The 27,605-nt window shown below is 34.3% G+C and overlaps 1 protein-coding gene across 9 annotated transcripts in view; it reads right to left on the reverse strand.

Annotated features, from left to right (window-relative positions):
- Nucleotides 1-819: 819 nt before the first annotated feature.
- Nucleotides 820-27,605, reverse strand: part of LOC123698853 (potassium/sodium hyperpolarization-activated cyclic nucleotide-gated channel 2) — a 180,201-nt gene continuing 153,415 nt past the window's right edge. For 6 of the 9 annotated variants that reach the window (XM_045645639.1, XM_045645638.1, XM_045645647.1 and 3 more), the window contains 8 exons: nucleotides 8,729-8,892; nucleotides 6,799-6,941; nucleotides 5,635-5,772; nucleotides 4,418-4,519; nucleotides 3,854-4,003; nucleotides 3,347-3,565; nucleotides 2,020-2,284; nucleotides 820-1,685 (listed from right to left, as the gene is read on the reverse strand). In XM_045645639.1, the coding sequence (XP_045501595.1) occupies nucleotides 1,054-1,685; nucleotides 2,020-2,284; nucleotides 3,347-3,565; nucleotides 3,854-4,003; nucleotides 4,418-4,519; nucleotides 5,635-5,772; nucleotides 6,799-6,941; nucleotides 8,729-8,892 (1,813 nt within the window). In that variant the 3' untranslated portion in view covers nucleotides 820-1,053. The remainder of the gene's footprint in view (nucleotides 1,686-2,019; nucleotides 2,285-3,346; nucleotides 3,566-3,853; nucleotides 4,004-4,417; nucleotides 4,520-5,634; nucleotides 5,773-6,798; nucleotides 6,942-8,728; nucleotides 8,893-27,605) is intronic. The other 3 variants (XM_045645640.1, XM_045645641.1, XM_045645643.1) reach the window with 3 other exon arrangements.

The following is a 27,605-nucleotide window of genomic DNA, read 5'->3' on the forward strand; positions in this document are numbered from 1 at the left end:
TAAAACTGTACATTATAGGGCGTGGAGTTGAGAGTCGACAATTTTTTTGTGGTTAGCTATTGTCCTATGGAACCCAAATCTGAAATTTCACACCAAGGAAACTTTTAGTTTTTGAGTTACGAATTTTTGAAAATCGGAACATTACTATAGAAAGTTACTCCATCTTGTTTTTGTTACGCATATTTATTATTTTGTCAATGTCAAATTTGGCGTAAAACAATTCGAGACGCTCCGCTCGCTGCGCTCGCTCCGCTCGATTGTTTAAAAAAAGTCTAACATAACCTAACCTAACTTGTTTCGAGTTCGGAGAGTTTTTTTTTTCGTAAAAAGTTAAACATAATAAATTAAGTGTCAAACTTGGCTATTCATTTGCATTTCACGTAAAACAATTCGAGACGCTCCGCTCGCTGCGCTCGCTCCGCTCGCTGCGCTCGCTCCGCTCGATTGTTTAAAAAAAGTCTAACATAACCTAACCTAACTTGTTTCGAGTTCGGAGCGTTTTTTTTTTTCGTAAAAAGTTAAACAAAATTAATTACTCTACTTAATGGTTAGAAATGTTGTACTTGAAATGAATCACACTAAGCAGGTACTGTGTGTCAGGTTGACATTGACAAAACAATAAATATGCGTAACAAAAACAAGATGGAGTAACTTTCTATAGTAATTTTACGATTTTCAAAAATTCGTAACTCAAAAACTAAAAGTTTCCTTGGTGTGAAATTTCAGATTTAGGTTCCATAGGACAATAGCTAACCATAAAAAAAATTACGACTCTCAACTCTACGCCCTATAATGTACAGTTTAGCCACAGTGTCTATATGTATAATCGGAATACGTCGCGTATTCGTCACAGCGTCGATGATATAAAATTTAACCTAAATAACACAGGAGAATTAAGTATAAGATCACAAAATGAGATTCGGCGGGCGCGTTCGCCCGGCAGAGTCGCAGCTAATACTCGCGTCTACGCTACACCTAGCGAGGCGCCGCGCGCTCGCACTAAGCCTAGTATTGCTATCGGTCGGCCGTCGCGGCCTAGCTGAGGGTGCGGCGTCAGGGGGCGATGCCGGCGTCCGACTTGTGGAAGCTGGCGCCGCCCGCCAGCGCCGGCGGCTGCGCCTGCGCCGAGCTGAAGTCGTGCTCGGACTTGGGCCGCGGCAGCGCCGCCGCCGCCACGCCCAGCCCGGGCAGCGCCACGCCCGCCATGCGGCACGACGCCGCCTGCAGCGGCTGCAGCGCCAGCCCCAGCGAGCGCTCCGACAGCCGCGCCACGCTGTCGTCCGACAGGCTCACGTGCTCCGCCTCCGCGGCCAGCGCGTTCACCACGGCGTTGATGGTGTTCCCCTCCGACGTCGTGTCGTCCTCCCGGTGCGCGACGAGGTTGGGGTTCTTGCCGATCTTGTTGAGACGCTCCGCCGCGACGCTCTCCATCGTGCGACGCATTAGTGGATATTGGTCGAGTACAGCGTTAAAGTGGTCCACTGATAAGGAAAATAGATTGCAATAAGTCTCGGCGCGGACGGAGGCTACTCGTCGGGCATTCGTCAGTAGACAGATCTCGCCGAAATAAGACCCGTCCGATAGACTGGTCGCTACTTCGCCGTTTGCCATCACTATGTCTACTATGCCTTCTTGTATAAAATACATCTTATTTCCGATGGTTCCTTCTTTTATGATAATATCACCTGAAAAGAAAATAAAACATTACATGTAAATCTTTAAAAAAAAAAATCTGATGAATTTTTTAAGTGGATTATTTATCTACTACTAACTAACTTTACTCAAATGGATATTAAGTAATCATTTTAATGGAAATCAATTTATCAATCAATTATGAATCCATGCCGAAATAATTTTCCATCCTCTATTTACTATAGAAAATACATAAGGATTACAGTAGGTATTTATTTAGAAAACCGTTATTATGTTAAAGTTTTTATTTTATGTAAGAAAAAAACATCAAATTTTGACTCTATATTTTGATTCATCTAATTTTTACACAAATGCTCAAATATTTACCAGGCTGGAAGACTTCATAACGCAATTTAGTGACGACATCAGAAACAAAGTTGGAGTCAGCGTTTGCGAAGAAAGGCACGGATGCGACCAGCGACCGGCAGTTATAGTTGATGACGTCTTCGCGTAGCTTTTCACTCAACTCTCCAAGGATAAGCTCCTCATCGAAGAACTTCCCTTGGTACCGATGCTCGAAGTACTCTGTTATTCTCTGCCGCATCTCACGCGGTAACTTGCGATACGCCATGTATTCTTCAACTTGTTTCACCTGAAATAAAATGGATTTATATTAGATATTTAAAGGCAAGACTCTTGCAAAACACTTCCTTTGTTATTATACGTATTTGCTTTCACGCTCACACTATTGTAAAGATATAGACATGATCGTGCGATCGTGAAGTTATTTTAAATTTAAACCAGAATAAAAGTTTAACTATAACACTTTTCCTGTTTACAAACTAAAGTTTCGTTTATAGGCTGGTTGCAGAGCTTGACCGACCATCAGTGCGTACGTCAGTCGCGCTTGTCATATGTATGGAAATTCATAAAACCGTTCATAGCTAGACCGACCATAAGCACGCGTATTGTCATGCGTATTAGTGTCATATTCATACACATTGTTGATGCGTATCGTCAGGACCGACGGTACGCACTGACGGTCGGTCAAGCTCTGCAACCAGCCTAAATGAGGATGAAGTTATTCTGGCTTATATTGATTATAATAATAGCTCTACTCTACACCATTGATGTTAGTTACGAATGGATTCGAAATGAAAACTGTCATGAACACTGTAATGAAATACTGACGTCTATACATGTTAGATATTTTATGGAACGACTATAAATTGGACGTATTTTTAAATGAGAAGTAAAACAGGTATAAATAAGCGAAAGGAGCTGGATTATTATATCCGTAGACAAATTAAGATTCTTGAACTGTTTTAGACGACTGTGCAAAAAACAAACTATAGTGATTATCAAACGACAATCATTTTTAAACTACGCCCAATTAAAACACCGGTTAATATAATTTGAAAATGAGTCCTAAGTGTGTGAAAAAACGCATAATCTTGTGATTTGCAACAACAATAACCCACTAACGAACATTCATTCTGTACTCACGTCTAATCTCTGAAACAGGCAATTATGACAGTTAATTATTTGTTAAACACTATACGGATGGGAGCATGACTGATTGAATTGATGACTTTTATTTATGGTATTTTATAGGGGATTTTATTGAGGTATTTATTTAGATTTAATATTTTAATGTGTTCATAACAGCTTTAGTGACATTAATAAGTAAAGCCTTGTAGGGAGTAGTTCGTACCTTTTCTCGATATTGCCTACGCGAAGAGTCAAGACTCTGAATCAAGTTAGTTGCATGACCCAGGAAGAGGGCATAGCATGTAGCACCAGAGATCATGGAGAGCATCGTGAGCCACATGTCCGTGAGCGACTGCGGCGGGAAGCGGCCGTACCCGATGCACAGCATGTGAGACATCGCTTTGAACAGCGCCCATGAATACTGCTCCAGCCAATAAGCTTCCTGAAAGCGAGTAATACACGCGTAAGTTATATTCAAAAGTCGAGTGGAAATAGGAAAAGGATCAATCTGAAAATTAAGTTCAAATCGTCATCATCATCATCATTTAAATCATTACCTACAGTGAATATAATTTTAATTAAAAATTTATTAAAAACAGGGTAAATTGATAATTTTTCTTAAGAACTAATGTGAAAGAGCGAGCATAGGTAGATACATATAACGTGACGTTTACAGAATATTTTTTTGTGATGAAAATAATAAAAATATGTAAGTACTATATTCACTTACTTGTAATTCGTTTATTGCCACCCACGAATTAGGCGGAAATCCTTGCAGCATAGGCACAAGGAATTGAAGACATCCAGACCAATGACCGATTAATAACATCATGCAGATTAAGTTGAATATCCGCATGAAAACGGACGCCATGTTGAGAAACTGCGGAGGAAACATCGAGGATTAGCATCGTATATTAAGGGAACGTCGCCTCTAAAGGAAGCCGTGCGGACTGCGCGCGACAAGGACGCTCGAGGTCAAGCATCGCGATGATCATCTACCGATGAATTCGTACACAGTGAGAGAAAAGTATGAACGCGTGAGGCGATTGTCGAGCGAGCATGCTACAGGCGGGCGGAGCGGGCAGATCGCGGGCCCGGAGCCGCCGCGCGGGCTCGCGACCTGCCCGCGGCCCGACGCGCCTCCGCCCGCGCGGCCGCCGGCGGATCGGGGAACGGACACGCCAACGAAAGAGAGGAAGCGAAGCGAACGCAGCGGTGTAAAGGACGCCGGCGGCGCCAACATGCTAAGCGGGCGAACGAGCACATGCGCGCCGGCTCGCGCCGACCCTGTTACCTTAAATATCAGATTGCTTTTCGTGTCACCCTTCTTTTTGGCAACGTCGGAGCTGAGACGTCCCCTCCGTTCCGTGCGCTTTTTTTGTAGATTCTGCAAGATCTAGAAAACAAGCGAGAAACACGAGATAGTAGGAAGAGAGCGAGGCGCCCGGGAGAGCGCGGTCGGAGGTCGTCGCGGGGTGTGCGGAGCGGGGCGGGGGCGCGTGCGAGCAGGCACTAACACCGACACGAGCGGGAAGGGCTAGGCCCCTACACTAGCTAGGAACGCGCGAGTCTCATGCGGCACCTGCGAGGTGAGGTCGCGGGAACCTCCGCCATCGGGGCCGCCGGGCTCGTCGCTCGGTTGCGGGCCGGGGCTCATCTGCACACACCGTCACTGTCACGTCAACACCACCACCCTCCCCGTCCTTTACTTCTCACTGACTCTCCGCATTCTTACGAACTGTCCCCGTTTACCGTTTGCTTATCTAACCTAGCTTCTCGTCTTTGTGATTTATATTGTTGCTGTTTACTTTGTTTTATGTTACGTCATCGAGATTTTTTTAATTTTATACACTACGTTAAATACATATAGGTATAACAGTTTGATATTATGTGGATGATTATAATAAAATTAAAATGGTATCGATCGTTATGCAAAGCGCAGCTGATTTATAATATCGCATCAGCATAATGCTAAGGCTTCGAAGAAGCAGCAACATAATATGAATTGTTTTGCAAATAATTGACTCTGTGAGTGTGGGACGGTTTGGGTCTGCGGTCTGGACGATTTATCGCGGCGCGACGCGGGCTTCGGAAATTTGAAACGGATAGTTTACGAGTGAGAGCGTGCTCAGGCAGAAATAAGCTTGCAGAAAGGCAGTAGAGAAGTGCAGAGCGGGACGGGCTCACATTCAGTGGGGGTGGGGGAATGGTATAATACAGGATTACAACACACTTCCAATAAGACCTTATTGGGATCACTACAATCTAGAACATTTTAGACCAATATTAATAATAGTTATAAAACATTTTCATCGTATTATATACAAACACATATGCCAATAATTACGTATTTGGTATGCATCAATTCCAGAATCATTTAATCCAATATTATATTTAAGTTAGTAGGTGTTCATCTCATGTTAGTCGATGTGAGCGTAATGTGTTAGAGCAGTGTTAGTGGGGAAGTAAAAATAAGTAAAAGTGTCGGCTAGAAGAAAGATGATGGCTTACATATACTTCCTCCCATTGCGATACATATCGGACGAGTCTTGAAAGTCGAAGTAGTCGAACCAAAGATAGAAGTTTTGCTAACCGAAGTATCCTTAAAGCACGACCGGCGTGAAGAATTTGAAAGCTTTCACTAAAATCCTGTGAACACAACCAATAATATATTAGTATCTGGCATTTACTGTGGCGCTCCGAAGAACTGGAACGATTCTAAGCAGCACCATGAGAAGGCCCTAAATATGCGAAGTGTAAAATCATGCATTTAGGTTACATGAGTAAGTAGTTATCAGGCCAAAGAAAAGTGCCAAGCATATACTGTACATATTAAAATTGCTATAAACTTCTTAAAACTCTCCATTAGAAAACTGGGTTTCGTATTAGTATCATAAAAGCTTAGTACATGTCAAAAGATAAGAATAAAGATAAAATGCTGTACATAATTTATTAAGCTTCAATATATAATATGTAAATGCTAACGATTTTCATTAATATCGTTATATTTCTAAGTGTTAGTAATAATAAAAAGTACAATTTGGTCGTGTTGCATATTAAAATAAATAAAAAGACGAAAGAAATTAGCGAAAAATTTAAGTGTTATGGTAAAAAGATAAAATTAAAAAGAAAATCTATGAAAAACAAGCATAACCATGCTGACAAAATTATGTAATTATAGATTTACATAAAAGGAAAAGGTACATCGAAGTAAGTTTGCAGTTATATATCTACAGGGTGCGACATTTGAAGAGTTAATAGATGTGCACAGAGTTTAAATGTGCATAAGATAGTCACAAATAATTCAGTAATATAACCTACAGATTAGGCTTATAAGCGAAGAAGATCATTGAGTGAGTTGAAATTGGATATAAACGTGCAGATACACAAGGTTTTATTGTAAAATATAGTTCACATGTTCGAAGAGAAGTCTTATTCGGTGCAACCAAACCTTTCGAGGTTCCAAATAAACCTTGTAAGTATTAGATCTAAAACACGACGCGTTGCACGTTCTCATGGCAGTTGCGTATATTGACAATGAGAAACGAATAAACAAAATAAAAACAAATAATGTTTGCTATAAAACAAATTACACCCAAGCTGAAACAGAATATCAACAACATAAAAGATAGATTAACTCTATAATAATAGGAACACGGCCAAATTGCAACGTACGTTTACCTGATTGAAGATCAAGAATATATAATCTAGTGGTATACTAGAGATGAGGTCCAGGAAGAACCACGTCCTTAAATAGTGCTTTGCTATTAACTTGGGATCTAATATCACTTGTTCTGCATTGTCTTGCTGCATTATTCCTGAAATTAAAAAGTAAATAGAGTTAAACAGACGAACTATTTACCTCTCATATACAAAATGCATGTGCATGAATTTATTAATACCAGCACAGATAAGTTAAACGTAATTCCGCGTTATAAATCCGAAGAAATAATAAAGCACAATTTATTTATTTATTTATTTATTCGAAAACTACACAGCTTACAGTTTGACTTAATCTACTTATATCTATGATACAATACGCCAATTACGAGTTTTACAATTATTACCAATTATATGTATATTCAAAACAGTAACTTATTAAAGAGTGGTGAGTTGTGTGTGTGGGTGAGTGCGTTTGGGTGTGTTTGTGTGTATGTATGTGTGTGCGTGTGGATGATTAAAATGTGTTAGGTACGTTTGATAATATTTTAGTTACATTGGATTTAAAACGATTGCGAGGACTGTTAAATATGTCAAGAGTAGAAAATTTTTCATTGTATATCGAAGGTAGGCGATTAAAGAGTGAGTTCTTCATATATTGATTTTTTGTACGTGGTATAAATAATAAAGGAGTATTACGTGTTCGAGTTAGAGGGGTGTTAAAATATATATTTTCTGTTATTTGGGGGCAGTCTAGTTTGTTGTTCAGGAGATCATAAAGAAACATAATATCTGAAAGAGTACGTCTGTCTTCGAGAGTATTCATTTTAAAGAAAATGCAGGATTCTTTGTAGTCCTTAAAGTTACGTTTTGCTTTAAAGCTAAGATGCTTCATAAATATCTTTTGTATTTTTTCTATTTTGTCTATATATTTTTTAAAAAATGGTCGCCATATTATGCTTCCATATTCTAATATGCTTCTGACGTAACTATTATATAGCATTTTTAAACACTGAGAGTTTTTAAAAGGTTGACTTGTTCTTAGGATGAAACCAAGGGATTTGTAAGCTTTACTGGACATGTACTCAATATGGGCGTCGAAGAAACATTTATCGTCCAGAAGGATGCCGAGATCCATTACTGAAGTTGTTCTATTAATTAACTGATTATTGATACTATATTCAAATAAAAAAACGTTACGTTTACGAGAAAAGCTTATGGTTTGGCATTTTTGAATATTTACGCCGATGTTATTAATTTTAAAATATTCTCCGAGATTATCTAGATCAGATTGGAGTAGATTACAATCGGCGGCACAAGTTACTTTACGGAAAATTTTGTTATCGTCGGCATACAGTAAGCAATTTGAGTTCTTAATACAATGTGTTATATCGAAAAGGTACAATAAATCTTTATTTCAGTTCATCTACCGTATTATCTATTATTAAGCTTGTTTGTTAAACAAGTAGTGTTTGAACTATAGAGAGCACTAGTGGCTATAGTGCTATTCAAGTGTTTTGTATTCGAAATGCATAATAATAGTAACATGATTGAGTACGTTCAATGGATTGTGAACAGCTCACCGATTCTAGTTTGAAACAATGTTAATTATTATGTTCTTGATATTTATAAAGATTTTAGTTACATTTGCTCAAGGTTCTTGACTATTTTATCTTTAAAAATTAATTACTTTATCGATTAAACTGCTTATCGTAATTTGTCAAAGTTAAACTTAATCACGCTTTTTAGCGAAATTATAAGTAGGTCTGTTGACATTCTTTTTTATTTTTTAATACCAATAATATTTTAAGATACTGAACACAGTTGTTTATCTGATATTATAGACTAAAATGTAGTGCGATGTTTGAAACCTATGTGCCTAACTTTGTGACATAAATTATACATAAATTAAAATATTTATAAATTGATTTTTATCGATATTTACCTGTTCTAAAATTAACAACGATATCTATAAGGAATATAGTATCCGATAAACAATTGAAGGCTATCCACCGAGTGCTGAGGTCGTCGTTGAAGAAGGAGATGGCAACAGGCAGAATGATCAGGTTGGCGACTAACAAGAGCAGCATGCAGAGGTCCCAGTAAAATCTGAAACAAGAGATTTATCTTATTAATATAAACTCGCTTTACGTAGAATATGACATTATACATTTTTATCAGCTCAACCTAACTAGACATTCTGTACTTCTTAAGATCTTTATATTGGGTGGAAAATGGAAATGAAAGACTCAGTCATATTTTTATCATCTATTATTCTATAAAAAAACCAACAGGTATAATCATTTATTCTAAGTATATGAAGAAAAACGATTTATTGATGCATAACCGTGATAACAAACCAAAGAAAAAAAAGGCGGGATTAATTTTTTTGTCATGATTGTCTAATATAAACGTAGATAATTATTCGATTCATTATCTGTTCCTTTCATGAAAGAGGTTCTTTGAATCATCAAATTGGCATTAAAAAGTCACGTTTCACGGAGGGATGACCGCACGGGTAACATAATTCACTTTAACATGTTAAACCTGATAAACGGTTTAGCACTCAAGTGAGGAAAAGCATTATTCGTCTTGAGCACTAATGGTCAATGAACGAGCTGATTGGTGACATGTACATACAAATTATCCAATAAAGTGGCGATTTAGCTGGTAATTGTACGTGAAATGATCTCATCTGTCTAATCTTGCACCTGATGTTCCCAAGAGATGAAGAGACTAGTTTAATTCGTTTGTTCGAAATATATAGCTAGTATGTATATTCCGGCCAATTAATTTTCATGAATATCAAAGGTAAAGGTTGTGTTTGTCAATGTAATACCTACTACTGTTCTCTTGCTTCTGTACTATTTGTTATGTTAAATACGGATTACCTTGCTTGTAGTGCAGTTTTATTATTCAAGAAAATATACTAATTAGGTTACCTACCTACTACTTTTAAGGTTATTTTTGATGTATGATGAGGAAGTTTTAAGATTATTACCATTCATTTATTCAGTTGCATTTGCAATTCTTTCCTTAACCTTCATTTCGCAGAAAGTGTTGTATTTTGTAATAAAGCAACAATTCAATAGACGATAAATTTGTACTTTCCCCACTGCGTGTCGCATCTTAAGTGGTAGTTCTGACTTCTGCGATGATCTAAGACTTGTGTAATGTGAAATGACATAATACGTTTCTACAAATCATTTTTATTTAGGAAGTTATAGACTAGAAGTTGTGATGAACGAAATTCTTATTGCGTATTCACCACAATTACCGCCAGGTAGCAGTACGATAATAATTAAAAACCTATTGAAAGCTTTACATTTCAAATTATATATACAATAATTTGAGAGCTTGCCCCGGTTTTTGCCCGCCATGAGAGTAAATCGCTTCAATAGTCTCTAATAGCAATCACGGTGACGTCAAAATCGGTTTCAACCAAGTTTCAACTGAATTAGCCGAGTCAGAGAGACAAAACACAGTTGAGCTTTATAGAGTAGAACAATAATAAATTTCGCCCGTAAACTAAAGATTTAATTTTGACAATTAATGTTAAATTGTTTAATCAGCGTACGAAACGTTGTTAAAAATCCTCACTGAGACTGGGAAATGCTGACGGAAGCTGCGCCCGTAATTTGATTAAAAACGTTAAAAACATCTTTCAGTAGGGTAATGGATAAAGTTGGTTGGATGAAATTAGTACTAGATTTACTAATTAAAATTTAATATTGAATTAAATTAGTACACGGTAACCTTAATGAACGGTTTTTAAATACCTACCTCGAGAGTCAAGAAAGGAAGAATTTAGAATATTATGATATTATAATAATGTTAAGGATTACATTTTGTAAATCATTAATCTGTTAAACAAACGAAGTATGAAACATAAATGAGGTGAAGTTTTTACTGAATCTACCAATTAGGTACCTACTCGATTTAATGTACTTTTATTTCAGTAGAAAACACATTACCTACACGTTTACCTACTCCAAAAACTAAAGTATTCCCTCCTTAATATTGCCATAAATAAGCTGTTCACTAAGTAAACGAGCACAATGAAGCAAAAATGGCTAACAATATTAACACCTTAGGTGCAACTAACGACATGGTACAGACTTGCTAATTAGAGCAAAGTGCAGTGCCCTAAATCAGGCCTAAGTACGGCACTAAGCTTCTGTCAACACTGTTAGCTGATTTAGTGCATTGAGAGTTTCATTCATTACCTAGTACCTGAATAATGTCTAATACTTAATCTTTACCTAGGAAATAGTTTATGATCGAATAGAAGTATATACTAGTAAATAGTCGTTAAAAATGGGTATTAGCTAGGTATATAAAATACCGATTTAATTCACGAAATTCTATGAAGACGAGGTTTATGACAAATTAAGTGCGTATTTCGTGGTTTTACAAGGCTTCCTTGATAATTCGTGTTTGGCAGCACATTTTATGTATTTATCGTTGCATAGACATTATTAGTGAATAGTAAAATTCATACCTATTATATGTAATTAATTGCAATTAAAAACAATACCTATACCTAGGTAGATACGTTAAATAAAAAAAAAGACGGGTTGCACTCCGGGAGTGCCGGCAGAAGTGAAAACTTGATTATTAACGTTGAGTATGTTTGATATTTTGGAATGGTATCCGTCTTAGGCTGGTTGCAGAGCTTGACCGACCATCAGTGCGTACGTCAGTCGCGCTTGTCATATGTATGGAAATTCATAAAACCGTTCATAGCTAGACCGACCATACGCGGCACGCGTATTGTCATGCGTATTAGTGTCATATTCATACACATTGTTGATGCGTATCGTCAGGACGGTACGCACTGACGGTCGGTCAAGCTCTGCAACCAGCCTTACGCATGGAATATAATGCCTCCTCCACACTACTCGCGAAGTTCCTCGGCGAAGTACTCGGCCGAAGTTGACTGAAGTCCGCGGTGCTACACTACACACTCGTTCAACTTCGCGAGGAGCGCATACGTTCATATTCAGAACGAACTTCAGGTAACTTCGTGCCCTTTGACTCGGGCGCAAAAACCGACAACAAACGGAAGTCGGCCGAGGCGAGGTAAAGTTGGACGAAGTAAGCCGAAGTGCCTCTCTACATTATTCTATTCGTCTAACCTCGTTCAACTTCGCGAGTAGTGTGGAGGAGGCATAAGAGCTAAAAAAAATCCATCTTACGCTTTTTCGATCAGGCCACGTGTCCTGACGCGAGTTTAAGATTTTATACCCAACGTCGCTAAAGAAGTTTTCACTTCAAAAATAGGATACTTCGATTTTGCATTCAGTGAAGTATCTACAGATTTATAATTGCTATTAAATGTGTTCCAAACTCAACTCTTAAAGACGGAAAAACGATTCGAAACTCGTTAACCCCTTTACTAAATTTAGCAATGACTGATGTTTGCAAATATAGCAATATTGGTATTTGAAACGATTGCCGGTACTAGCAACTAGCAAAGCGGCGCCAGCGTTCTGAAGTGCAACTACCTATTTTGTTTCATTGATCTTTTGACAAACTAAATCTGTATAATACTTACATTAATTAAGACGTATCAAATTAAAAAAAGTATTAAAAGTATATAAGTGTAGAAGCTGTAAATTTGTTTTTATTGGCAAACTAGCGGTCCGTTTTCTCTACATAAGAACCATCCTCGAACTTCAAGGAATATTATAAAAAAATAATTAACGAAATCGGTTAAGCCGTTCTCAAGTTATGCGCTTACCAACACATTTTGGGATTCATTTTTATATTATAGAAGATAGATAAGCACGTATCCAATTATATAATCAATAATGATCTAAGTATTTTACAGTACCAATACCCTTGATTTTAAATAAATAAATAAACTTGTCATATACTGAATAGCACTAGTCTTAAATTTTCAAATAGGTATTATTGCATCTCGCCTAGTATTCGCTTTCGAATGCACATTGCTTTTCGCTCGGTAAAGACACAATAATTGACGATTCCTCTTACTACATGAATGAAATAATAAACCTTAGTCATTTCTTTCAAGGTAGAGTTACATAAATCATTCGCAAAATTCATTTCAAAACTAATCATGACTGTATCAATTTCCAGAAAGTTTCATCATAATATACGCTCACGTAGTTCCCCGATATTAAAAATGAAACACATGTTTTGTTTGGCATTTCCGAACACGCATAAAATGAAATAGAAGCCATCGTAAAGGGAAATGAGCCAAATCTAATAACCGTAAAACATTTATAGTCAGTTCTTGTGATCATCAATTCTCAGATATGACGACCAGATGATGGAATCATTCATAATAATGTTAGACAAGTCAAATAGATCATGATTATTAGTTTTAAAGACAGTGCAGTTAGAAATTGTCCTCGCTATTGCAGCAGTGGTCTATTATTGTTTCAGTTATCAGCTATACCTGTAATAGGTACGTAAATATGTCGGTGTTGGTATACAAAGCTCAAAGGAGGTTATAGTTTTGCATACGCTGAGTTCGTAAAAAATACGTATAAAATTTCAGACGCATTTTTTTTCAAATATGTGAATTCAACTGTATATACTTAATTAAGCATAGTTCCCATTGATTCAAAACTTCAGAGAAAGAAAATTTCTGTCTAACTTTATTTTGCATTAAAATGTAATTTTATATTAGGAATAATTTCCATATTTGCCAATTGCGACCAGTAAAATGACATTGTATTGTGAAATTATAACAAAGAGTTCATCTCTATTAGAGACCGGCTAAACCCCTTTTACATCTAACTACAGTGGGCATGATGAGATGAAGCAGATGTGTTGGTTTCGCAATCGATTTTTATAATGGGACGTTGGGGATTCGTGGTCTAACAAATGAACCTTTATGTACCTGAATCTACACAGGGAATTTAAATTAAAAGCTTAAAGCTTTACTTTTAAGTCTAGTTAAAGAAACAAATACTGAAATGATCTTTGAGGAACCAAATACGCCTTAAACCTGAAATTATAAAAATTACTTGGTATATGAAGGAGATTAGCGCTTTCAACCATAAACCCAACTTTTCAACTTTATTATCTACACTAATATAGATTTAGGACTAATATTTTATAATAAAAATACCCTGGTTTAAATAACCATTGATATATGTATTATGATAACATAAATATATATTATAAGAACAGTTATATATTTGAGTTACAAATAGAACTGATTAGTGCCGCTCCAAAGCACTCAGATGCATTATTGCGTTTAATATATTATCATGATTTGACCCGCAAATGAACTGAATAATTAGATAATCTTTGTTAAATCCTAATTAATGTATTGACGTAAATGATTGATGTAAACAATATATTATTATAATCCAATGTGCACTCGCTAATTAATTTTCTAAATGAATAACATGATTAATTCGAATTCGAAATTTAGGTCATGCATAATTAATTGATACGATTTGGTATATTGTTTCACACTTAAGTACTTGGTGTTATGATTAATTCATAAGCTTCGATTGAATTTATCTGAAGAAGTAACTTGTGACCGCCTTCTTGGTACCTACAGTCTACGCTGGGTTCCTGGGTTCGTTTTCCGGTAGAGACGAAAAAAAAACTCTCGGTCTGGCAGGACACAGAAGGCTGATCACCTAATTTTACAGAAATTCGATCAGTGAAACAGATGAATGAATAATGAATCTTCACTTAAATTAAACATTGTATTAATAAAATTAAGACAAATGACGTGTGTTCAAATTATAATTAAACAAATAAAATATGACACAGGAAAATAATTTTCATGTAAAGTTTCTGTAAACACAATTTTGTTCGCGGCTGTAGTAGTCCTGACAATATCTTCCGGCTGTTTATATAAACTTAACCCTTTGTGCTTAAACCGTGAAATTAGTATATAAACTTCTTTGTTAGTACATTAATTACTTTAATATGACGCATACGGCATACTTACTTCCAAGAAATTATATTCATAAATTGATGTTTATAGAATTTGATATTTTTGGTTTTATAGCATTCAAACATCAATATAAAGATATTGATGGTTTATACGCAATAAATTTTTGGACAATATTTAGGTACGCTATGTTATAGAGCTTTTTATCCGTGTTTAGAAATATGATTTTTACATAACCAAGGGCCCAAAACGGACGTTACTAATACTATGCTAAATTGACGATTAAAGACGATCAATCATCACTAGCTTAATACTTACTAGCATAAAATTGTATATATAATATCTAGTAATACGAAATTATGAATTTCTATTGCAAAAGCCTCGTGTATATAAAAATAATTACCGTCTCTCCGGCAAAATAATCGTTAAACAGTGTAAACGGTGACATGTCGGTAATAACAACATAATTTAGCATAATGGTGACTAAACATTCATGATGTTACGCTTGCTGCACTTTTGCATCCATCATTGCAGGATAAGTGTGCTTCAATATTTAATGGAGTGCAATTTTTAATGTCGGATACATACTGTAGTTATTATTATCTATTGAACAAACACTGCCAACTGAAAATGTGAGTTTGTGCTAAAGGCAATCTTTTTTGCCTATCACTTCACACTTGGTTCGGTTATAATCTGTTACGTTATATATCAAACGAAAAAATTTAACCCAAGGCAAATTTCTGGACAAGAAATAGACATGAGAAAGAATCATCAGTACACGTACAGGCAAAGTTGTATAGAAATAAGAAGATATCTATATCCAGATAAGAAAAACATGATTTAAGTGCGTAGGTATTAATCTGAAAACAGCTTTAATGCGTTTTTAAGAAAACCTTTGAAAACTTTAATAATCTATTTCTATGCATCATCAGGTCCATTAGCTCCAAAAACTAAATGTTGGCAAAAAATAAGAAAAGAAATTCGTATCATTACACCAAGCAGATGGGTCACGCAACACGAGGAGATAATAGCGTCGGTAACTCGAACACGTAAGCTTCTTCAGCTATTTTAAGTACAATGATGGATCTAAATGATTGTTGTGTTAATGCTGGTATTGAGAGCAATGTTCCATTCGAGTTCTTTAAATTCAGGAATATAATCATTTATGTAATGAGAAAGGGAAAAACAATTTGAGAGGTAACATTTTTTATTTCCTCTTTTATAGTTAAACTTGACTATCGACTGTAGAATAAATCGTTATTAGTATCTCCCAGTAGGTGGTTATCTCGTCACTAGCCTGCAAAATCATGTAAAAAATCAAACATGTGTCCGCGACATTCAGGATCATCCATCAATCAATCGTTGTGCTATAGCCTATAAATAAATATGTTAACCTGTCCCTTCATGTGGTCATTCCGCCCTGAATTAAAACTCATTGTTTGTTTTAATCAAGTCAATGACTTTTATTAAAAATATGTATGGATATTCCATCAAAACTTCTGAAGCTAAAATATAAACATGCATTGCGCACAAAAATAAACAACACGGCTCAACTGTCCGTTTAAGATAAAGACCCGGGCTGTGTTGTAAAGATTTCTGACTTTCATAATTAAAATATGACCTGCATTTAAATAAAACTGAGGAACGGTGCGGAATGCCAGCTCATTTATAATGTGAAGCACTAGGCCGTTCTTATCAACGCGGTAACAACGTGTTAGCTTAGCCAAGGTGAATAGGCACATCAACAATAATGTTCTGAATGTTGCTTTTGTTTTGGTCTAACGGTTAAAAGCACTGGAGTAACTACACCTAGGTAACCCGCCTCGCCTAGGTGAAGCTTTAAATATGTAGAACTAAAGGTTTAAACTAAGAATTTAAAATCATTCACTACGTTTAACAGATCAGCGGATATTGCGGCACGACGAAATTTTATTTATACATAGATTATTTTATAATATGTTACCATGTCAAGATATATAGATTGTTTTATATGTCATGTCATGATCTAACCTAACTTCAATCAATCAGTGTTAAGGATAATGGCGAAGTCACGAAATGTCATAAATGTTCATTAAAATCTTTATCTCAGCAAGGACAAGGTGAGTGCAGCAGGAAGCAAAAATTGGCTGAAACTGCTGACAGACTGCATCGCTGGGATAAATGTTTTGGGATAAATGCATACATATTTATTTTGCTTCCGCTATTAAAAATATATTTAAGACACGATAGAATGATGATGAAGAAAATTAACAATGGTCTATGTTTTTCAATGTAAGCAAAGTTTTATATTTACAGGTGACCTGTGAACCTAAGCTGGTTACCTACATGTACTTTACTTTACTTAAAAATGTCGATAAGGTACAAAAAGTAAACAGTACAATTACAAATACCACGGAAAAAACTCTTATCCGAAATAAAAGGCGCAGTACAAATCGATACTTAAAAAAAACATTTACGTGCGCGCGACTCGCAATTTTTACGATACAGTTAAAATAGAGATTTTTTTTAACAAAAACCATATAAAACTGCCAATGGCCCAGTTTTTTACCATGATATCGTCGATTTATAGTGTGCCCAAAACGGAATGTAACCATAACAAAAGAGCTGATCCTCCCTCACTATCGACGTAATGTCAAGGAGGAATTGCTGACCTTTGCGAACAAAAATCACCGTCCCAGTTACAAATGTTGACAAATTGCCGGCTAAAATATTCACCAGTTCCGCACGGAATAATTCAGCCAGTTATAAAAACTTATTCAAACTACCAAGGGGGTTAGGGAAAAATTGTTAACAATTTTTATTTTAAATTGCTCTCGCTCGACCTCAATCCTACGCCTGACGATGAAATTCGAGAAGAAACGTGCTCACAGATTGAATTCGAGGGATGAAGTGAGCCCGAATACCCTGTTTAGTGTAAACTGAATTGTTGCGAAAATTCTCGGACAAAGCACCGAGCCTGGGCTTGTGTTAAGCAACGATTTAATCCCTATTACAGTTAAATGGATGTTTAGCGCTGGTTGTATCAGCCTCAGTATTGTTTATGCAGCTGTTTGTCGTTCGTCTCGTTTCTGGAAGGGTAAATAAATTATAATAATCATAATTTAAACCGGCTTAGTCAATTTTTAAACGATATTGCAATTTAAAAAGGGTTGGTAATTATAACATTGCCTGTGTTTCCTTTTTTATAGAAATACCATTACCCATCTTAATAATAATAAAAGAGCATCATTAATACAATACAATTCTTCACATTTTGTAAATTATATATTAGGTATATAATTTTGATTACAGAATTTGATATTCAAATAAATGGCCTAATAGTATTAGACAGTACCTAATTATTAAATCTGTGGTTTTGTGGCAATCGAAATGAGCAAACAATATTCGAATGCCAAGTCGGATAATCACTAGTGGTGAATACGTTAGGCTAATGTAATAATAGTCTCTGTGTGCATATTGGCCACTGTAACGAAAATTTAGTTAGCAGAACTAACGCAGTCAGCAATTTTGCATAACAAAACAATTACAATACGCTCCAAACAGCCTTTCACAAATGCTTTACAAATTAAATAGGTCTTTTCTATTAGATTAATGTATACTTTTGTTGTATTCCAGAACAGTAGGTCGCATGTTGAACTCTTTATACAGAGTTGATGGGTAAAAGCTATTTCATTAATTTGAAATTGTATTTTCATTATTTTAACGATACATACACGGGACTTTTCATATACGGCATTCAAGTTTGGAACTTTAAACTAGCCTCTAATAGCCTTTTACCTTTCTTAATATCCATTGAAAATTGTTCGAATTAGTTCTAAACCTACTATTACAGATAATTAACAGCACAAAACAAGCGTATCTCATTCAGTAATTGCGTTGTTAAAAACTTAGCTCAAAACCCCCAAATAAGGCGCGCAATTGCTAGACCAAATTTGTATCGTAAAAAGAATAAAAACGAATCTAGTCGACAATTCGCGCCATGGAAAACGTTAGGTACAAAGCAAGTACCTACTGCTAGTGGAGCGTCTCCAATTAATTTCAAGAGATGAATGCTGGTTGAAAAGCCGTCTTACGTAGCGTCTTTAGAATGTTTAGCTATTGTAAAACGAAAATTGTGAACGATATTTTTATGAAAATTAGTATTCACACTTGTAACTGTTAGTATACAAGTATTTGCCTCGTTAGTTACTATGCTCGCGCTAATTCTTTGAGTTTTCCTGCAGTGGAGTTCCAACATTGATTTGGTGTAGGTAGGTATGGTGAATTTATATAAAAAAAAATTTTAGTAGTTTGTAATGATTAAGTTTGTTTTGGGAATGCCTTTATTACCTATTTTACATAAATGAACATTTAATTTAAAAAATATATATAAATAAACATAATTATTAACTGTAAGTATAAAAAATTGTAACTTAATACCTCGGATATTTTTACTTAAGAGTTGATCTTTTTAAAATAAGTTATAGTAAATATTTTAATTATAATTTCTAGACTTCGACTTGCAAATATTGCATAAAATGGAATTACTGCCACGATACTACAGTTAATACAATTCACTTTGTCATATAAAACATTATAAAACAACGTCAGTTTATCAGTTCATAAGCACAATTATTATACGAATCCCGGGTCATATATTTGATTGATGTGTCCTTTGGGAAATCAGGTGCAGATTATACGCTCACGAGAACTAACCTCAAAATGTAAAATAGTGTATTATTGGTAACAGACGACGCATTATACAAAGTTTGGTTATTAGTCATGTTGACGAGGTTCGATGTTCAAGGGCCGAAAGGGCACTAGAAAAAACCCAGGAATGTCGGATGATCAGAAAAAATTAGCAATTTAAGGACTTGTGACAGCATCTTTGAAAAATCATCATTGCAGTAAAAGCATTTTAATGATATATGTATTTAACTATGTATATAATCATGTATAAATCAGAAATCTATACTTATATATTATTTGTTTGTATGTTTAAACGCGCTAATCTCTGCAACTACTGGTCCGATTTGATAAATTTTTTCGGTGTTAGATAGCCCATTTATCGAGGAAGGCTATAGGCTATATATCATCACGCTAAGACCAACAGGAGCGGAGCAAAGCGGGTAAAACCGCAGGGCACAGCTTGTGTGCTATAAATCTCCATAAGTACGTCCATGAAAAATGCTCTCAACTATCTAATTATAAATACGTATGAACGTGTCTCAATCATCAAAAGCTTCAATGTCTCAAGATTATAATTTGCGACGTGTTTAAAAATGTATACAGCCATTATGCGGGTACTTGTGTTTTAATTTTCACCTATCTGCATCATCGGTCCGCCGATGGTCCTCGACTCTCTTTGACAGAGACGACTACGTTCTGCTTTCAACAAAAAGATTATCTACAATACTTGACTTTGAATTAGGGTAGGCACTCTATAATGGACATGAATTTAAAGAAAATTCTCGAAGGGTGCTTCAAGATCATTCTGGAATATTCAGTAATGTATGTAGTGAAATATGATTGAATATAATCTGTTTGAAGATTAACGTTACGATTAAGGATCGTCTGTTAGGTTTGATGTAGAACTTGTCTAAGCTTTACGTATTATTCTTACCAGTATTCTGATTTTATTAAGATACTTTCCGGGTATGTTAATATTTAATTATTTAAAGAATGCCTTTGTGTTTAGAGGCTGCATCATAAAATAATGCATAAAAATATTCTATATGAAATGGAGCAGGAGTTCTACACAAAAATTTTCGCAAATAATCAAAAAGCAGAATTTTAGTAAAATGCAAGGCAAATAAGAACGTGCAAAATCATGTTAGAGTCAGCTCTAGAAATAAACGAAAACACTATAACTTTCTGAACAGTTTTGTTTTGTCTTCCTACGTATAAAATACAATGTTTTATTAGACAACACATTGTTACATTAAACCTCCGCAAATAAAAACATATTGCGAACATAAATGCATTCAAAGTAGTAAAGTTAAATTGAAAAGAATGAAAAGTACTGAAGATCTGGAGCAAAAGTTAAATAAAACACATTTGTGGACGCTTCCGACAGTGGTATCTTTTTCTATCTGTTTGCATGTATTTACAGTTGGGGCTTGTATTGTATTGACACTACGTTGAATGAGATTTTATTTATAGATGTTAAAAACAACAAAAGATTTTAAAAATAACTGAGCATAGCATATTATTTATTGATATTTTTGTGTAAGTAATATAGAGCTGAAATTGAGTTGGATGAAATTGTATGGGTTATGGTAATAAAAAGGAACAATTAAGTTGGATAAAATGACCCTAATCTTGTACCTATGTGAAATATGCTAAGACCATTCTTGTTGATAACGCAGCGCCTTTGAAATTTAACCCTTTGGAGGTAATTCTGAGTATTATAAGGGCTACATACCTATTCTATTATTGTGTTGTGTTCTACAGTTATTGTTTGTTTGGGTATTTGTACCTACTCATTGTTGTTTACATTAATTTTATATTAATAGTTTTAGCAAGGAATGAAGGAGCAGTAGTGTTATATTGTTGTTGGAAGGCATTATTAGGCGTTTCGATATTAAATAATGGGTTGTAAAATCTTTAGAAGGCATTGTAACTACCCTCTTCTCCCTACATGAGCGAAAAGAAAGACACATAGATCTTTAAGGTTTTTTAGATCTTAATCATATTTTAAGAAATTTTACAATTACTACGATGCTTTTTTTTTTTTTTTTTTGTGTGGTGTTTCTCAATGTTAGCCAGAAGGGCTTCTACATTTTAACGCGGACGCGGTTACTACGATGCGTGAACAGAGTTTCAGCTGTGCTAGACATGATTTTCATTATGTTTTAACTGAATGGACCTGTATCGATTTTCCAATCATCAAATCAAATTCATGATCTGATGTAGTGTAGTTGTAGGTCAAATTCAAGGGCGAGAAAATGCAAAAAGCGACGTTGGCTTTGGTTTGAGTGGGCTTAAGAGTACTTCAAGTACATAGGTACGCCTGAATGTATACAGTGCTCTTTGTATGTACGGTTTGATCCATTGTTCGGTTAAAGGTTATTTAATCAAGACCGTGAACGTATTAAATTAGATGTACTGTGTTCTATCTTATCTGTGGTACATTGTTAGGTTTTATATTTTATGGGTTGTTTCTTGCTTGTTGTTAAAAAGATATCGCGCAGATTTTGCCCTTTTCACATTCTATAATATTCTTATTGTGATAACCTGGTTTATCTGCTAGTTGAAATTCCAAAAATTTATCCATCCATTTAAGGTGCTATTGAATAACAGACAAAATTATTTATCTATAGTTATAAATTTCTTAGTAATGCATTTATAGTGCCACAAACTTATCTGACCCGGTGACAGTGTCACTGATGTCGCTTTCTTTTTATTTAAACAAAATATTCCGTATGAAAAGTCTGTGAAAATGTGACATTTCAAAATGGCGGCACGTAGTTCCAGTTTTTGTCACCGGGTCAGATAAGTTTGTGGCACTATAGAAAATATATTCTTAAAATCACGTTGACTTTATTCAATTTTCTAGATTATAAAGAAGAAACCAATTAAAACAAAGCATACTATTATAATAAACGATTGCAAGCAATTTCGCCATCGCCCCTCAACCTACGTACCTCTTAACCCTTTACATAGTTAACTGAAAATATATAAGAAACAATACAAAAACTGTTTACAATGTTGTTTATCTAAATAACTTGTAGCAAAATCGTCACGTTTGTCGTGACACCGTACTTAGGTACTATGATTTAACAAATTAACGGACGAGGTTCCTCTCAATGTAAAAAGAATCCGGGTTTATATGAAAAATAAATAATTCTATAATGTTTTGATTAGCGTTATAACGGAAGTACTCAGTGAATGAAAAAATGTTTTGTGATTTGTTTTGATAGTAACGTGAATATGTACGTATTTTAAGCAAGAAGTTTTGAATTTGAAGCAAGACTGAAGTTATAGATTTTTTTTCAAGTTTAAAAAAAATATATGAGAAATTTTGATATTATGCGATAAGTTACGTAAGTTTTTTTAGGGTTCTGAACCCAAAGGGTAAAACTGGACTCTATTGCTTCTCTGTTCGCCCGTCTAGTTTTTTCCATAACTGCTTTATACAAGCGGAACCACGGTGTTATATGTGATAATTCAAAAAACCATTCAGTAACGTACTTTATTGAATCATTCATAAACGATAAGCGAATTTTAATTTATAAACAAAATTACAATGAGGAGCATCAGATCACGTTCAAGCCATTTTTACTTGCGATAAGAGAAAATGAAAACAACCAGGAAACCGTTGATAAAACACTTCCGAAATAAAAATAAATTATATTCCTATCTTATGTACAATACGTTTTTGAGGTGTTCATTCTTAATGTGGTAATTTTTGAATGGAAATTAAGTAGGTGTTTCAATTAGGTACCTACTGTCAATTAATTGTATAAAAAGTAACATAACGCGACCCTTTGAAGAAATACAATGTATTTTGATATATTTACATGCAGTTATTTACCTTTTATATATATGTAGGTATATTATTTTAATGTTTGATTAATCGTAAACACTACACAAAAAATAAAGTTCAAATTACGGCATAGTATAAATATAATATTACCTACGGTTTATGTTACGAAATAAAGCCTAATATTCGTTTCTATAGAACAACATTTCATTTTGTATATTTTTATTATGTTTCTGTGGTATTGTTCCTGTTGGTCTGTTGTTTTCTTTTGTTTCCCATTAAATGTACAATATAGTCAAGTTGCCACTAATTTTTCTTCTTAAAGAACCGTTGAAACGAATGGACTATTTATTTGCAAAAAATGTTAAAAACAAACATGTTGCTAAATGAACCAAATATACAATGTAAATGAAGGAAATAGTGTTATAGTAAACTCGATTATTTTTTAATTCATAGCATAATAATAGAATGCACAGAGTCGCGAAGAGAGTCTTAAACTTGTGTGAATATAATATTAATTATAGACACTTACTTATAATAATAAGTACCAATAAAGTTTCTACTAGTAATAATTTTAATTATGCTTAATTTTAATTTGCTTCGCTAAAAGTTCCTTCACTGTTCTCATAGTTAGTTACACAGACATAAATCGTAATGCTAATTCACCAAATTACAACTATACAGTTAATTATAAGCGTGCGTTATTATAACAATTTCGACTGTACAATCAATAATAATACATACTTTAAAAGCACTGTAGACCATTATTATCGCATTATTCAAGTGACCTTGGTGTTTATCCTGAACACAATAGAGTTAGCGGTTCGATATCATGATTTTACAATGGCCACGCAAATTATGAACATATTAAACGTATAACGATGCTTTTCATATGGTTAATTAGAAACCTCAGAATTGGGCATAACACGCCAATTCTGGGAAAACAAAATCAAGTGTGTAATTAATTGCGTCACGCATGATAAAAAATTGGCTTAACTTTACGGTATTGATGTGGATTTTAATAGTCATATTTATTGAAACAAATTATGGTTTCCTTTGAACATCTCATTTATTCAAAAAATAATTGTTAAATCGAAATAATTAAAAAGTAACTGGAACATAATATACATTTGACATAATACTAATTCTAATTGCATTCCTTATTTCGAATCTAATCTATTTTACAAAACTAACACAATCCAAATTGGCTATTTTACAAAACTAACCACCTACTCTACTAAGACTATTGTATAAAGTTTTTATATAAAAGCGCAATAATTACAGGATCTGAACAACATTTCCGTGTTAATAAATGCTGTTCGAAACATGCATTTAAATAGTTTTTTGTATTGTTGCAAATTTACGTGCTATCTCTATGACGATTATGTTACAATTAATACCAAATGTAGAGGCGGCTAATTAGCTTTTTATTAATAGTATTTTTGATTGATTGATTTATTTATGCTTTATTGTACATACCAGGGCAAACAAATAGTACAGGGAGATATGTAGGTACGAAAGGCGGCATTATTGCTCAGAAGCAATCTCTTCCAACAATATAATATACTCATAGTCATATATATTTCAAATGTTTCGTTCACGGAATCACCGATTATATTCAATTTCATAATAAATTAAAGAGCATGTTATTATAAAATAGCACATCGCTGGAGACTGTTAATATTTTTAGGATAAAAACTTATTTCAAAGCCACTTTCAAAGACGGCTACTGTTTTATTTGCATACCGACGCGACGTGATGTTAGTTGACAGATTTAATGTTTATTAACTAAACATCAATTAAGACTAAATTAAGGAACTTCTAAAATCGATGGTATTTTAACTGTCAAACCATGTCTCAGCTAAGGAGACATTCAAGCTTTTAAGTTTGGTGACTGATTTAACAATATCATTAGATATTCGAGTAGGTAGTTTGTTTTTTGAATATGACATTTTAGTTATATTTTTAATAAAATTATAGTTTCAAAAAATAAATTCCCTGAATATTTTCATCAAATCTCTTGCCAACGAATAAAGTTAGAGATGCTTCTCATGAAAAAATTATTAGAGGCTAAAAAAATATTTCTCATTTCAACACAGTTCGCACGCGGTGACCCGACTTATGATGTGATCAACGATGCGTTAACTATTTTTACTATGAAATTCATATAAATCATGCATAAAAAATAATAATTTCAGTATTATTTTAGCATTGAATTAAAATATATTCTTTATAATTCGCGTAGAAGATATTTTATAAGTACCTGCCGCTGTAGTGGCTTTTAACAATTTTAAATATTTATTAAAACGGGAAACGTCGGTGAATGTAGGTTAAATTGAAATTATTTTATTCATGAGTCTTTTTGAATATTCGCTGAAGCTACAAGACGTGAAACCTGAAGGGAATACGATAAAAGGGTTACTTACGGTATCATCAAAGCAAGCATCATACACGATTACAAAAAAGTACTCAATGGGAGAATTCTTATATTGTATAAGCAAAACAAATATGAAATTTCATTTATCATTTTTGATGAAAAAGATTGAATGGGCATTATGATTTCTCCTTTTCGTAAAGACTCTCAAACCTACAGGCTACATCATTTAAATATATCATTTGTTATTGTTAAATGGAAAGTATCCTTCTACAATAACAAAGCGGCTGCTTAAATCTCATATACCTATTCTAACTGAAGAGGTACTACCATTAGATTTGTGTAATAATATAGTTATCAAGAACAATCGAGACAAAAAATAACTCGCCGAACGATCCTCAGTAAACTGCTTAGCAACTACATTCGTGTATTTAATTAAAACTTTCCCGGTTCACTACATTAGCTATGGGACAATATGTGTCGTCTGGATACAATACTGTTCTTGTAAAAATTGATTTTTGTGTCGCTTTATGTAATATCAGCCTGCGTATTTAGTTATTATTAGCTTATAGTACGTAGGAGGAAATAATTTAAAGTATTTTCAATAGAATGAGAAATGGCAACCTTACATATTTTGTCTTAAAAATGTACCCAATAATTAAATGTAAAAGTTTGCGCTTTCTTTCGTGTTGAGCTCGAGTAAAAACGCTATTCTAAGAATTCAATATGATATTGCAAAACTTGTTAATATCATATAACAACACGAAGTGCTCAGTTAATTTTGTTTGAACACATACTCAATCTTATTCTCAGTTTAATTTTAAAATTTAGCTGCAAGTAAAACTGAGAAAGCAAACTGAAAACATTCGACAACGGATATGCCCAAGAGGTACAATGTTCGCAAAGGAAAGTCAATATAAAAGACTCGTACAATATTCAATACCAAACTTATGTATAACTGCTACAACGCTACTTGAACTTTACGTTTTCATATTACATGGATGACTTTCGCCGATATTGCTCTATGTTTAATAAATATGAGAGTTTCGTAATAAATTGAATGTTTACATAACAACATGAATAAAAACTAATAAGGAAAAGACTGTCAAAAACGTGTGCTAGCGAAGTGTGTAGACGTGTGGCACCCCACGGCAAATATATAGATATCTAATAATTAATTAATGAAATAAAATAATTTGACATTTTAAGGAGTTTGTAAGTTTTTTGAACATTCTCATGGATTTAGTTATTGCTTTTAGCGAAGAAAAAGTTAATACAAAAAATTGACCGTTCATTGCTCATTGCAGAAGTGCATCTATTCTCTATCTAGGCATGGACTTTGTAGTTAGATATAGTTTCAATCATATTAATTGACCCGCTCGTAAACATCTAGTCAACTAAAGATATATGTATGTAATACCCTATTTAAACGCGCAATTGTTCCCGAGAACTCATATTAAGGACGATTTGTAGTGAGGGATACTGTAACTGTAGAATATTTGATTTTTAATGCCTAAAGATTCAGAACTGGATAGAAGGAAAATCTTATGTTATTAACGCAAACTTCTAGTGCATTACGTACGACGTAGTGCTTACTTACATATTTTGCTCTTTAATATAAAGAGAGCGTGTTGTTATTTACAGTGCACAATTTCTGGATACTACTATTTCTGTTAATTTCATGATATGGCATATCATTAAGCACTTAAATGTAATTTCTTCAATCGATTACTACGCTGGAACGTTAAAGGCGGGCGAATAAAAATAAAATTCAAACAAATTTTACCATTTAAAATAAGAAGTACGTTTGCATTCATAATTACATGGTAATTGGGGTTATGCATAAGTATACTTCTAAGCTTATTAGTACCATATGAAAACCTAAAGAAATTAATCGAATAACATTTGGACTGCACTAGCTATAAGAATCAACCCACAACAGAGGAAAACTAATGTCAGAAAATTTGTTACCACGCGCTGGTATTGTCAGAAGGACTTGAAGATTTGGTGAATTTCAGGAAATTTGTTCTTGTCCCATCAAATAAATTACTTCCCTCTGTAATAAGTGTACGAGAGTCTTTATATCAACTTTATTACAT

This window comes from Colias croceus, chromosome 17 (assembly GCF_905220415.1).
Source record: "Colias croceus chromosome 17, ilColCroc2.1".
In the NCBI taxonomy this organism is placed as follows: domain Eukaryota; kingdom Metazoa; phylum Arthropoda; class Insecta; order Lepidoptera; family Pieridae; genus Colias; species Colias croceus.